This window comes from Lepisma saccharinum, chromosome 19, assembly GCF_977018435.1.
Source record: "Lepisma saccharinum chromosome 19, izLepSacc3.1, whole genome shotgun sequence".
NCBI lineage: Eukaryota > Metazoa > Arthropoda > Insecta > Zygentoma > Lepismatidae > Lepisma > Lepisma saccharinum.
In genome coordinates, this window is record NC_139247.1 from 33,905,702 (window position 1) to 33,921,167 (window position 15,466).

Genomic DNA, 15,466 nt, shown 5'->3' on the forward strand with positions numbered 1-15,466 from the left:
TCTAAAGCAATAGGGGGCATTGAATAAAATGTGTGATGAATAAATTACCTTAGCTGCAAATTGTGCAATGTATTTTGGAATGAACAAAAATCCAAATAAAAATTGAAAATAAATTAGACGTAGGCTAATATATGAAATTAAAATCTTATGAAAACACGTAATGTGGAAGAAGTATGGGTACAGTTCCTAATTTTCTCAAATGAGGAAGTTAGATTGACCGACAAAAAAAAATTAAAATACACACAATATGAACATTTAATTGTTAAAATTAATTTAATTGTTCAATATTAAGATGATGATTTATGAATTTATTCATCAGAAATTTAATTCTTCAGGTCCAGTGGAAATTGAACCCTTCAGAACCTGCTTATAGGTAAATTTTACGCAAGTGATTTTGAAATATATTTTTTTATCGTTCCCAATGAGTGCTTGAAGCCACCCTTCTAAGTACCTTTCCACTAATCTTGTGAATATCAGGACCTTAAGTAGACTATGAGACTTTATTAGTTACACTCCCAGGTCCATAGAATGGTGCCTGAGTAAATTCCTCCACACACATGCGAATGGCGAGGTTCAGTCGTAGTACAACAAACATGTTCAAACTTAATAAAATTAATTTACTTAATAAATACATTTTTATTTAGATGGTTTAAAACAATTGAGGACTAAAAGTGGTAAACGTTGTAAGTGCCAAAAGCAAAAGTGTTGTGAAATTGCATCGTTCCGCACATCAGCCTGTAAGAACGTTCACACTAGTGACCTCTTGACATGCCCTTTGAACTACTTAGAGGGCTACCAGACACATTTCAAGTTTACCACATTATAAAGCATGGAACATTTCATAGTTTAACGTGGAAACTTGTGTTTGAATTACTGTGGCACTTACAGTGTTTAGCAATTTTTGTCTTCAATTATAATTTCGACTTAAGAAGTATTTTTACTTGTGATTAATATTTTTCCAGCATGCATCCATGCAACCTGGCAGAAAATACATGTCTTACTGTATTTTTATCTAATTTTTTATCAATTCTGAGATACAGTAAATGTTTAATTGATTTACATGGTTTAAAACCATTATTATTCAGATTTAAGAAGCAACTTTTCTTGTCGCTAATATTTACCCAACATGCACCCTTGCATCCTGATGTAGTGTGTGTGTGTGTATATATGCTACCAGGTTAAGAAAATAATGTGATGAGCTATTCCCAGTCTAATGTACCAATTGAAATAAAAAGAATATTCAGATCGCTGGAGCCCATGCCCCCTTTGATAACACTTTCTGGACCTTTCCTTGCTCTCAACTATACTATGTCCTGGGAATCTCTCTAGCAAGCAAATGAAAATGAGTCTCTGTGCACATAGTGACTCGAGAGGGCTCGACCAATGAACTTGTTTGAGGGGAACTGAGTTACCATCAGTTTACAGCTGTGCATACAACTTCACTATGGCCACTCACTATCTCCCCTTCTCTACCATTATGTGTGGATTTGCTCTACAGATTCCTGGGACAGAGTATAGGAAAGGGTGTTGAGTTTTCTGTACTACAATTGGAGAATAATTCGGCTGCTTATAATATGAAAGTCACGGGATTGTGACTGCTTTCCGTAGGTTTTGAGCAGAAATGACAAATGCAACTCTGGTGTCTTTATTTACCCTTCCATCCTCCATAGAAAAACAGGGGTGAAGAATCGATAACTTCTATTTACTCCTTTTCTACATGCTTTCACGGGTACCAGAATTTTGCACCAATTTCAAAGGTTGTAGGTGAAAAATTAGAGCTAAAATTAAAATAAAATGGGGTATTATAAAAACTTTAGGTGGGAGGGGAGGGCTCTTAGGGATATGTGGATCAATCAGTGACAGGATCCTTCCAATAATATTATTATTAGACGAGACTCTGACTAGGCATCAAAAACTAGCAGAGAACACAAGTTCTAAGAATCAATAAATCAACCAGAGCATGGTATTGATCATGCATTGGGCAAATGATAAGTTCATGTCATGAGGTTGAAGGCGATCTAGACAGGATTTCATTAAATGATCAGGAAGTTGAACTTATTGGACAAGTGAGCAGTATGAGTCAGCTTCTCATTCCTTCAGTAAAGAAACTAATCGATCAAAATTCACATTAGGGTAGATGGAACCAAGTAATGTATCTTCTTGTTGGATATTTTCTATTTACCTTTTGTCTTCTCTTACAAAAGAGGCAACAGACTTACAAATATTTTAAACAGCATATTTGTGTAACATTACTAGCAATAAATAGCCCAAAACATTTAAATTTGCTTGAGAAAGAAGTTGAAAGGAAATTAAATTGGCCTGTGTCATTCAGTGGTGCCAACTAATATGAACCCATGGGAACCAAGCCCACTAAATAATGTGTTGTGTTGTTGTTATTGTTGTTGTTATTATTATTATTTGTTCTTGTGATTGGTGGTGGAGTGCTTTTGAAAACAATACATGGCAGATTGTTTAAAAAAGTAAGTCCGAATGTTTTGTTGGTGGGCATTAATATCACAATACATGGAAAAGAGGATTTATGAGATTTTATATGAACTTATAACTCAAATGTTTGAGCCCACCAAAAAAAATGTGTATACACTTTATGAGATATTATCTATGTATTACTTTTCGAAGTTGAATTGAATCAGGGTAGCAATGTGTAGTATGGTGTTCTCTCAAAAGATGGTGTTATCGAAATGAATGCCTGCATAAAAATGCAACAGGCAAACAACATTTCAAATGGTCTTGCACTCCTTGAATGACGACCGTGTTCCTGTAATTTTCTTTCACTGTCCTGCATGTCGCATGGTGAACCTACACATTGCTACCCTAACTCAATTCAACTTCGAAAAGTAATATATAGATAATATCTTTTAAAATGTGTATACCAGGGGCGGTCTGTGACTTTTACAGCAAGGGAAGCACATGTCATAAGAAATTTTAAAAAACATTATTATTATTATTATTATTATTATTATTATTATTATTATTATTATTATTAATGCCTCCTTTATGAATTCTTTTATCACTAAATTGTAGAATTCATCTTCTGCATTTTCACTTCAGTTTTAGCAGTTTCTTCTCAATTACTGTCCTTGGGTATTTCTACATTAACTGTGAATTCGGTGAAATGATGAAAATACTGTTCAGCACTAGCACTAGACATGGGAATTGTTCAGACTAACGAACTTAACTTGAACAATTCAAAAAAGCTTTCCTTCAAGTAAAACAAAGGTTTTCGCACTCCCATCGAGATATTTAATCTGAAGAATAAGTAACACTTAGTTCACTTCTGTGACGAGCCATATCAAATGTTAATTATAGCTCAATTTCAAGAATTGAAAGTGTTTTCAGGAAAACTTTTTTTCATTTTTTTATGAACTATTTGTAAAAACTTTAATTTCTATTTTTGATTCATTATCAGCAGTTTTGCTGTAGATCTTGCAAATTTATTCTCGTAGTTGCAAATGTTATCAGGAGATTTTTTAGCACGGAATTGAGTTTGCCAATGACGCTGTGATGTTTAAGTAAATTGTTCATGTCATCGAAACCTGAACTGCTTCCGCACCCTTTTCATTTGAAAATAGATCCTCCCTGATGTGAGAGTGGTAACGTTCTCGCCTTGTAATGAAGGGATGCAGAGTTCGATACCTGGTGAAGTCACATAGAGGTTTGGATCCCACTTTAAACGTTAGGTCCTGCCTCGATTAGCCTGTCTAAGTACCCAAAGAAAACAGTAGAGTTTTAATGCTCTTCTGCAACCACCTATTATTCCACATTGGTCTGGATTAAAATGTCGAACTCATTTTTTTTCTTTATTATACCCGGTAGAGTCTAAATCCAACATTGATCTACCACCAGAAATTACCCCTCTCTTCTCTTCAAAACTTCTTGATTTCAAGCCCTGGATGAAGAGTGTTTCCAGCACCCACCTACTCTCTCCCCTGCACCATTAAAAAAAGTCGCAAGACCCGGAATGAGTTCTGTGTGGATTCATTCCCTTCGAGTCAATTAAACCACGCTGATTTGGTCAACTGTTAAGTATGATTTTTAAATCTATTTGTTTCATACAAATTCCAGAAATAACGCACATGAAATTTACTGGAATAACTGACAACACAAAATTCGCTGTAAATGAAGAAATAAACATTGCAAAATATATTTTTTATGCGGATTTAGTTCAAAAGAAACTGTGAGGCTGGAATGAGTGGTGGTCATGCGTTCTATATGCCGAAGACAGAGCCGAAGATCTACGAAGAATGCCGAATGCTCCCTTTCCCTTTGCGGAGGGTGAGCGACATGGACACTGATGGTCGTCTGCTGGCTACCTAGTAGGACCACGATGAGGACACCCGTCTCTCGGTTTTTACAACAGTCCTTAGAAGTAGGTAGACGACTACATAAGAATAGTTTGAATGAAACTGTAGAAATAAATTGACCACATAAACACAGTTAATACTTCTACTTTCATTCTATGGAATAACCGCCCATGGTGTATACCCCCTGTATTTCTCAAAATTTGGTGCACATGGTGCCAACTATTGGGTAGAAGAGTATCAAGGTTTGGTGAGGCCAAACTATGTCACAGCAATTGACAGGTATAGTCAAATGAATGAAAAGTTATTACATAGATACATATAATTTCACATAGTAATCATATCAATGAACATTATTCAGAAATGAGGTGCTTATTAGGTTGACTGTTGTTTCTACTTTGAATTGTGTAGAAAAGGAAATAATAACCTTCGATCAGGTAAGTATATTAATCTCTATTGGCTCCTGTTTGTACAGCTCCATGTAGGCATGCTGATAATCATTTTACTCCATATACTCAGTGGCATATCACTGTTTTCTGTGACCCCTGCATGTAAACTATATGGGGCCCTTAGAGAAAAAGAATATTCAGACTACTGTAATGTACATAAGCAATTATGATGGCAGAGGGGTGGATGGGAATTCGATAGCTATCTAGCCACCCTATATTCCCTATCAGTTACAACAATCAGGAAATTAACATGTGTTTAACATATGTTCCCAAAAATATGCTCTATACTGCCATCCCACTTGTTTCTTTTTATTATTGATATGTGTGTGTGCTAGGGAAATAGTATCTGTATATGAATCTCTCCAAAATAAATGGATGACAAAATTAGAGATATTTTTTACTTTGTTGGATAGCTCAGCCAGGATTCTGTGTTTGTGCTCAATGTGGCCAAATATTTTGGTACATGACTCTTTGGTATTTTTCTCTGCTTTATGCATTTTTTAAAACAACTAAGCTATATACATACCTACATCATGCACAGGCATGTAAAAATACTGTTTTTGGAACTGGGGACAGGGCTTCAGAAATGGCTTATGGTCACAGGCATGTGCATACCCTCTGATAGGAAGGGGGGGGGGGGACAAAAGCCTTGATGAAAGTTCAGTCGGGAAAGATTTAAACCTCATTTTATCTCACTGTTCAAGTTTCATTGCATATAATGTGTGTGTGTGTGTGTGTATATATATATATATATATATATATATATATATATATATATATACAAATAATGAAGGAGACAGTAAACACTGGCTAAAGTATTTCGTGTTTCCTTTCAACTGTTTCTGGCAACACTGACCGTAGAGACGCTACGGTCAGTATTCTGTGCCTCTACTCACAGTGTCGTCGATCTTTTATCTACCTTCTTGAAAATGCGACTCAGATCGCGAAATATTGAATTATTTCTATTCGTGTGGTAAGTGTTTACTGTCTCCTTCATTATTTGTATTTATCCGCCCTTCTGGCACCATTTCTAACCCTATTCCTGTATATATATATATATATATATATATATATATATATATATATATATATATGGGGGGCAAAGGCTAAATGGGATTTCTCGACCTTGAGTCAAAAACCCTGATGGAACTGATAGGCAACCTATATCCAAACACCATACGTTTGGTGCAGTGAATTTCGGTGAAGTCCGGAGGGCTCATTTAGTCAAATCCACTCTCCTCACCTCCTCGTTGGGGCCCCCTGGGATCTTTCAAGATGCGAAAGAGAGAGTGGTGTGCGGAAAGCAACGGGAAGCTACCGCATATATCTTTTCCCTAGAAAAACTGCAATCATGATGAGTCATTCCAAGGCAAAATATTCCGGACGTAAACTAGCCCCCCATTCGGATGTCCGGGAGGGGGATGTCTGGGAAGGACACGTTATGACAAAGGACACTGATGGGGAAAAGAGAAGCAAACAGAAGGTAAGATTAAGGATTGGAACGTGGAATGTCAGAACCCTGTTACAGTCGGGAAAGCTAGAAAACTTAAAGGAAGAAATGAGAAGAAACAAAGTAGATGTTATGGGAATATCAGAAGTGAGGTGGGAACAGAATGGTGAAATAGTGAGTGATGAGTTCAAGATGTTTTATTCTGGAGGTGATCAACAAGGAAATCGTGGTGTGGGAATAGTGCTAGGACCACGTGTGAAACATAAAGTTATAGCAGTGCGTTATGTGGATGACAGGATTATAATGGTGAAACTTCAAGGAAAGAAGAAAGACTTAGTGTTAATTCAAGTGTATATGCCACATAGTGGGTTGTCAGAAGAAGAAGTGGAGGAAAACTATGAAAAGATAGAGGAATTGATGGAAAAAGAGAGAAAGGGATCGTGCATTATCGTAATAGGTGATTGGAATGCTGTAGTAGGAGAAAGGCAGGATGGAAGTACAGTAGGAAGATATGGATTAGGCGAGAGAAATGAGAGAGGGGAAAGCCTGGTAAATTTCTGTAAAAGAAACTCCCTAATTGTTGGAAACACACTGTTCCAGCAACATAAGAGAAGGAGGTACACCTGGATATGTCCAAGAGATTGTAAAAGATACCAGATAGATTACATACTGGTACAAGAAAGATTTCGAAATTGTTTGAAAAATGCGAAGACATTGCCAGGAGCTGACATTAATTCAGACCACATCTTGCTAATAGGAGAAATCAATCTTACATTGAAGAAGATAACTCAAAACCAGGTGAGCAAGAAACCCCACTTAGAGAAGCTAAGGGAAGAAGACGAAAGACAAAAATTTGCAGAACATTTCCAAGGAAACTATAATAAGTTTAAAGCTAGTTGTAACAATAAGGATGAGATGTGGGATGGAATAAAAAGCTGCTTACAGAAGGCAGTGGATGAAACAATAGGCTACAGGGAAAGGAAAAGTGCAAAGAAACCATGGATTACTGAAAGTATGCTGGAAAAAATGGAGGAACGGAGAAAATGGAAGAATGTAAATACAGAAGAGGGAAGACATAATTACAAGATACTGAATAACCAGCTAAGAAGAGAAACTGACAGGGCAATAGAACAATGGATGAAACAAAAATGTGAAGAAATTGAAGAACTGGAAAAAAGAGGAAGGTATGACTTGATGTATCGTGAAGTAAACTGCTTGGGCTTCCAAAAGAAGAAATGGAAAACAATGTGGATGATAGAAGACGAGGAAGGATGTGAAATCACAGACAAGAAAGGAATATCGAATGTGTGGGGAAAGAACGTTGAAGAGCTCTACCAGAAAGAGAATCGCCCAGACAGTCTGAATGTAGAAAATGAAGACGACGTGCCTGATGATGAGAAAGGATACTATATCCTGAATGAAGAATTTGAGCAAGCACTCAAAGAAATGAGGAATGGGAAAGCAACTGGCACTGATGAAATTCCTGTTGAACTTATCAAATGCCTGGGAGATGGAAAAAGAGAAATACTGCACTTATGCAATGAAATCTATGAGAAAGGGGATTGGCCACAAGATTTCACGGAGACTGTTTTGGTACCTCTGCAGAAGAAAAGCAATGCCAGAAAATTTTCTGAGTACAGGACAATCAGCTTGATATCTCACTCGGCAAAAATTCTTCTAAGAATTCTGAACAGACGCCTATACTCGAAGGTCAGTGGCGAGTTAGGGGAAGAACAGTTTGGTTTCAGGAAAGGAAGAGGTACAAGGGATGCAATTGGTTTACTGAGGACCATTGGGGAAAGATATTTAGAGAAAGGAAAGGATGTGTTTGTAGTATTTGTAGACCTGGAGAAAGCCTTTGATAGAGTGAATTGGATTAAACTTTTAGAAATTCTGAAGAAAATTGGCGTAGATTGGAAAGAGAGAAGACTTCTAAGCAACTTATACATGAATCAACGAGTTAAAGTGAGAACAGGAGACGAAATGACAGAAGGCTGTGAAATTGGAAGAGGAGTACGACAAGGATGCTGCCTATCGCCTACTTTGTTTAATATCTATTTAGAAGATATAGTGAAAACTTGTTTCCAGGGCACAGGAGGTGTCAAATTGGGAGGAAGAAGAATAAACTGCATAAGATTTGCTGATGACATGGCATTATTCGCTGAGGATGAAATAACCATAAATAGTATGTTAGAAGAGTTAAACAGCAGATGTGAGCAGTATGGAATGAAGATTAATGTAAAGAAGACAAAGGCAATGGTTATAGGACGGAAAACAAGGAATATTAATGTGAGAGCAAACAGTGTAAGAATCCAGCAAGTGGATAGCTTCAAGTACCTCGGATGCACTATAAGCAGTGACATGAGCTGCAACCAAGAAGTGAAAATGAGAATCGCAATAGCAAAAGAAGCTTTCAATAGAAGAAAAAATGTTTTTTGTGGACCCATGGACATAGGTCTAAGGAAGAGATTAGTGAAATGTTTTGTGTGGAGTGTAGCACTATATGGTGCAGAAACCTGGACGTTGAGAAGAAATGAAGAGAAACGACTCGAAGCTTTTGAAATGTGGACATGGTGAAAAATGGAGCGTGTAAAATGGACAGACAAGGTAAGAAACGAAGCCGTACTGAAAAGAGTTTGTGAAAAAAGATCTATACTGGAGACCATCAAGAAGAGGAAAAGAAACTGGTTAGGACACTGTCTAAGAAGAAACTGCCTGCTAAGAGATGCCTTGGAGGGAATGGTTGAAGGAAGAAAAGTCCGTGGAAGAAAGAGATATCAGCTTATGGATGATACTAAATTAACTGGGTCGTATGCTATTACGAAGCGTAAGGCAGAGAACAGGGAAAGCTGGAGATTGCAGTGAAAAACCTGCCAATTAGGCAGAAAACAATGAATGAATGAATATATATATATATATATATATATATATATATATATATATATATATATATATATATATATATATATACAGGGTGTTTCTAAAGGTCGTTTACAACGCTTGGGAGGTGATTCCTCACACGAAAACAAGCAAAAAGTCTAAGTTCCATTTTTACGACAGAGGCTTCGTTTCCGAGATAGGAGCCTCGCAAAAGGTGACAAAGTGAACGTCACACTTAACTGGGACGAATACTATCACAGATAGAGAGGCGGTTCCAAGGGAATCATAAAGGAATCGTATGTGCTCAGTCCGGAAGTCACTATGAAAAGTTCACTGCACGCATGCACAATGGAGGCCTCAAAGGAATTGGGGATTTCCAGCAACAACAATGCATGGAAAAGGTATGTAACGCAGCAAGAACGACCGTGACAATGAGAAATGCGTTCAAGACAACACATCCCGACCTCAAACATCAAAACATGACCACCGAACACAAAATCCGAAAAGTTGAGCACGGTTGCATACCCCAGTTACACGCGAGGAATGAACGAATCATGTCATGTGGCATACGAGAGACAGGAGGAGGGAAAGAAAAACACAATATCAGATGATTGCGACAACGTGTATTTTTACACGCGACAACTGCGTAATATCCCCCCCCCCACACACACACAACAAACAACAAATGCTACAATATGTTACGCACAGACAGTCCGTGTCACTGTACACCAACTGAAGATGTCACTTTCACCACACAAAGGGGGTGGGGAGCAATACCATAAGTGTTCTCACTGGTATTTGCCGAGGGCAATAATCACAGACGGTTTTCAAAATGTCTGCCGTTTACTTCTACGCAGAGATGACAGCGACGAATCAAGGATTGTCGAGTACGAGCAAACAAGCCAGGTGTATCTGCTACCGTCGCGGCGGCGACGTTGATGCGAGCAACGAGGTCCTCAGCTGATGTGACAGGTGTGTCGTATACGAGGGTTTTCATTTCTCCCCAGAAGAAAAAATTGAGAGGGTTGAGATCTGGCGACCTCGGTGGCCAAGGCACAGGCTCATCCCTACCAATGAACCTATTGCGAAACACGTCATGCAGGAAATGTCGTACATTACGATCGAAATGAGCTGGTGCACCATCGTGTTGGTACCACATTTCTTGCCGCAGTGCCAAAGGTACGGTCTCACAACAGTTCAGGCAGAACCTCACTAAGAAATGCATGATACGTGCGACCATTCAGGCGAACAGGGAGAATGTATGGTCCAATTAAATGATCATGTACTATCCCGCACCACACATTCACTGAAAACCTGTGCTGGTGATGGGCCACAAAAAGTGCATGTGGGTTGTCAAAGTCCCATACATGACTGTTTCTACTATTGAAGACATCCATCCTGGTGAAAATGGCTTCATCTGTCCACAATACGTTTGCCCCGAAGTGAGGGTTTGTGTCCAGCTGATGCAACAACCATTGGCAAAACTCCATACGAGGGCGAAAGTCACGAGGTAACAGTTCTTGTACTTTCTGCAGTTTAAAAGGGTGCATTCCTTCATCTGACAACACTCGCCAAACATTCACATGAGACGTGTTTCGTGCCCGAGCGAGCACTCGCGTACTGGTGCCAGGATGTTCTGCGACCGCTGTTAACACATCTTCTGCAAACTGATGTGTGCGTACACTTCGGGGTCTTCCAACTTCTTGTCGCGGTGGTAACACTGACCCTGTTTCACGCAGTCGACTGTCCACTACCTGAAAGAAGGTGTGAGACGGTAAACGTCTATGTGGAAAGCGTTCTCCATAAAGACGCCTTGCCTCACGGCTATTACCACGTGCCTCCCCATACATGAGATGCATGTCTGCTAGCTGCTGGGTCGTAAACGCAGCCATCTGTGTAATAGGGAGCTGGAACTGCAAAGTATTGTTTTTGTTTAACACTGGCACACTGCACAAATTGGCCGTATCACCGTACGAACACCACAGACCAATTGTTGCGATACTTGACTTGCCCACTCCACCACGTCAACTTCTTTCAATGCAACATACTAGTACTCTTCAATGCGTATGACAACCTAGAGCGAACTGCTGATCATATCCCAGCACCTGCAACACGATTGGGACGACTGCCGGAGAGAACCAACCCTTCGAGCTCCTCTCGCGGGAACAGCAGTCATGAAGGTCAAACGTAGACTACGAGAGCCAGACTTGCCTGTGCAGCGCTTCCAAAACTGGTCTCTTTTACGTCACAATGATCGCGTGCGAACACTTTTGGTATTGCTCCCCACCCCCTTTGTGTGGTGAAAGTGACATCTTCAGTTGGTGTACAGTGACACGGACTGTCTGTGCGTAACATATTGTAGCATTTGTTGTTTGTTGTGTGTGTGTGGGGGGGGGGGGATATTATGTAGTTGTCGCGTGTAAAAATACACGTTGTCGCAATCATCTGATATTGTGTTTTTCTTTCCCTCCTCCTGTCTCTCGTATGCCACATGACATGATTCGTTCATTCCTCGCGTGTAATTGGGGTATGCAACCGTGCTCAACTTTTCGGATTTTGTGTTCGGTGGTCATGTTTTGATGTTTGAGGTCGGGATGTGTTGTCTTGAACGCATTTCTCATTGTCACGGTCGTTCTTGCTGCGTTACATACCTTTTCCATGCATTGTTGTTGCTGGAAATCCCCAATTCCTTTGAGGACTCCATTGCGCATGCGTGCAGTGAACTTTTCATAGTGACTTCCGGACTGAGCACATACGATTCCTTTATGATTCCCTTGGAACCGCCTCTCTATCTGTGATAGTATTCGTCCCAGTTAGGTGTGACGTTCACTTTGTCACCTTTTGCGAGGCTCCTATCTCGGAAACGAAGCCTCAGTCGTAAAAATGGAACTTAGACTTTTTGCTTGTTTTCGTGTGAGGAATCACCTCCCAAGCGTTGTAAACGACCTTTAGAAACACCCTGTATATATATATATATAATTTTTAGATCCAATTTTTTGCAAACTGAATACAATATTGATTTAATATGGCACAAAAAAATTCATGGGGCACCATGCCATCCTCTTTCACAATTTTTTCCATTAAGATCGTTCGGTGCCCAGGGCCAACTCCCGCCACCCCCTAGCTATGGCTCTGAATTTGACAAGTCTGTAAGAAAAGGAGAGAATTTTACGAAATGTATTTTTATTTGTATAACATTTTATATTGATGGGGGAATTGCCCCTCTGCGTCCCCTGCAGGTGCTCTTGGCCATCTGGAAGAAATGATGCAAGAAAGACGCGAAAACTAATTCCATCTTTAGTATCCTTTTGTCCTGCTACTCTTAGATTCTCCTAGTCTTGCTATCTTTTACCTCAAATGTTTGCTCCACTTGTCCCCTTAGAATTGATTTCCGTTCAAGGTTGTGGATGGGCAATCCCCATTGCATCCCTGTGGTTTCGCCACTGCACCCCCTCCCCTTGTAGTTGCTTAGAACTTTAATCATCTTAAAAATACTTAACTTTCTTGAAGAGTATAATATCGTTTAATAACGGCAATAAGATTACTCTCCACTAAATTTCTAGATGAAAGTACAATAATATAGGAGGCACATGGATGTCTGGAAGAGGGGGCAAGGATGGACACACCTCCCCCTTAGAAATCTAATATCAACCTAAAAGTATATATTTCACACGTATAATTTGATTTTAGTCATAGTAATTTATATTAATGTGATAATTTCAAATTCAAGTGGTGTTTTTTGAGGGGGGTAACACTATTATCGGGGTAATATGCCCCATGGGCATGTCTCTCCGTGGAAATAATCTGCAAACGTCTATGATTAAGGGGGGTCAATATTCCTTGTAACAAAGTCATCAAGTACCCTCACTTAATCAAATGGTCAATGCTCTCACCATTGATGTAAATGATCCTGGCAGAGTTAAAAATTGTTGTTGTATTTGGGTCTACTAGAAAGAAATAGTTGTGAGCCTTGTGTGAGAGAGGTATTTGAGCATGGCACTAGGACTTCATTTACTCACCATGAGTTACTCAATGAAAATCCACATGAAAAGACAACTTGGGTCTCAAAATGATGAAACGACATTGACTCGATGTGAATTATACCGAACGATGCACTTTTTTTTTCATGTAGCCCACTACTGAATACACTTTTCCAATAGAAATGTTACTAAAACTTTAGTGCAGAAGATAAGTCAATTTAAAATTGTATCTGATTTATTTCTGACCAACAGAAAAAAATGGAGACTTCACAAAATCCACAGAAATAACAGCGACATCCAACTTACATAGAGTACTCTGTCCTCAGAGTAGTTGCGAAAGGAAAAAAAAACATGACTTATTATCACAGACATCATCATGTGATATGTAACAAGAAGTAGGAAAATGGAAAACAACAGTACTGAAGTTGTTTGAGGCACTAATACAAGAAAGCTAATTCTGATTGCTGACATGTGAGTTAACTGACATTAAACAACAAGAGGGGATCTTTCAATTCATTGTTCACTCAAATTTTCAGTTCAAATTGTGGTGTTGTTACAACAACAAAGTTTAACCTCACTCCCACCCCTGCCCTTCTCCGGAAATTTCGTGGATTTAAAATCACACAAACACACAACATATGTATCTTAAAATATTGTTTGCATGTAAGTGATGCTATCTGTTTAATTCCTGGTACTATACAAAATTTCAAGAGCACATAGAGGATGTTAAAGGGCTCCTAAACCTCTCCCACCCCCACCCTACTAATATGCATGAGTTATGGGGGCAGCAGCTATGCCATTGCATATACTACAGATTAGTGCATTGTAAAGTGTCCAGTAAAGTGACTATGTGCCTCCACAAGCTATCGAACCTGGGACCCCTTGGTTACAAGGCCATAATGTTGTCTCAGTGAGCTTTGCTAGAGTAGGAGCATGTGCACTTGAGGCAAAGTTAATATTTTTGATATTCATATCTTACTTGGCCAGAAAGAGTATGTATTGTATTATATTGTTAGTACACAAATATTTTAAACAATTGTTAATTTTTGTTACAAAAATATTTTTCCCAAATAGTAGGGAGTACCACAATCTATTCTCTTCCCAGGAGTAGACATCTCCAACTAAGCCCTGTAGTTGGCACACTTACCGTTGAGCAATAATCAATGAACTCATCCACCGTGATGACTCCATCATGATTAAGGTCCAGTTTCTGAAAGGAAGGAAAAGAGCATAATTAAAATTATTTTCTTTTCTTGTACTTGAAATTAATTTATGTAATAAATTTAATGTACTTCAAGAGCATTCTCAAAGGGTGCCAGTGGGGCCAGTTGCAGCCCTATCCCAGATATCTGGGAAAAATTTGTGTAATTGGAATGGAGTTTACTGATATTTTGTTACAAATAATATTATTTTTTGTGACTTATAGTCCGTAAGTTACAGCAATTGCTGCCATGAAAAAACAAAATTGTGATAAAAGGTTTTCATAAAAAAAAAGTAAAGTGCTCCCCTGTGCATAGCACCACGCCATGAAGGCGTATAGGGGGTGTGGGGGTAAGGCCCCACACTTTCTTGATCGGGTCGTGAGTGGGGGTGATGTGATCAGCATCAAGCCCCTGACTGCCTTTACCCCCCAGGGTTTCCCCCAGGTACCCATGTTATCCGACACTGGGTGGGTGCCGGGGCCGCTTCCAACGTTAGAAAAGTTACCGGATTTGAACTGGCTTGGGATCGAACCCGGGACCTTTAACATGGTAGTCAGACATGTTAAAGACTGATCCACCGCCGCCACATGATCAGTTTTCATCATCGCAGTTTTCATCAGAAACATTAAAATCATGTTGACTGTTGTAACCAGTGGCATGGCGTGACTTTTTCAAAAGTGTTACCGGACATCAGTACGACAATTATTCTGGTAGACGTTATCATCTACACCCACTCCCCCTTCCAAAAAAACATGCCTTTGATCTAGATTTTTGTTCATTTCGTTCTTTTTTGCAATCCGCTCAGTGATTTAGTCATAAACGCTCCTAGCAAAAACTACCACTCATGAGACAGTTACCAGAAAAATCCAATGAATAATGATCGAGCCTTGTCAATTCTTCATTTGTTTCTTTGTAAATGAGGTGGAAAGGGGAAGAAGAATAACCACACATTTCTCGGGCCAGTTTGATGTTTGTGCAGTGAGCAGACGACAGAATTCCGCTCCTCAAGCCAAGCCTCCAGTGACAGTCAAATTGTGGAAGGGAACTCCAGCTGTACGTACTACTGTTACCAACTTAGTTTTTTGGAGTAAGCTTTGTCCAAATCACTAATCGCACCAAGGAATTATATTTTCGTCTAATATCCGACCGGTCTCAGTTGTTCAATCCAGCCTTGGTTTTGCAGTCT

At 39.2% G+C, this 15,466-nt stretch overlaps 1 protein-coding gene across 2 annotated transcripts in view; it reads right to left on the reverse strand.

Annotated features, from left to right (window-relative positions):
• Nucleotides 1-15,466, reverse strand: part of LOC146002825 (calsenilin-like) — a 222,820-nt gene that overhangs the window by 8,136 nt on the left and 199,218 nt on the right. For both annotated transcript variants that reach the window (XM_083140790.1, XM_083140789.1), the window contains exon 5: nt 14,226-14,288. In XM_083140790.1, coding sequence (XP_082996916.1) covers nt 14,226-14,288 — 63 coding nt within the window. The remainder of the gene's footprint in view (nt 1-14,225; nt 14,289-15,466) is intronic.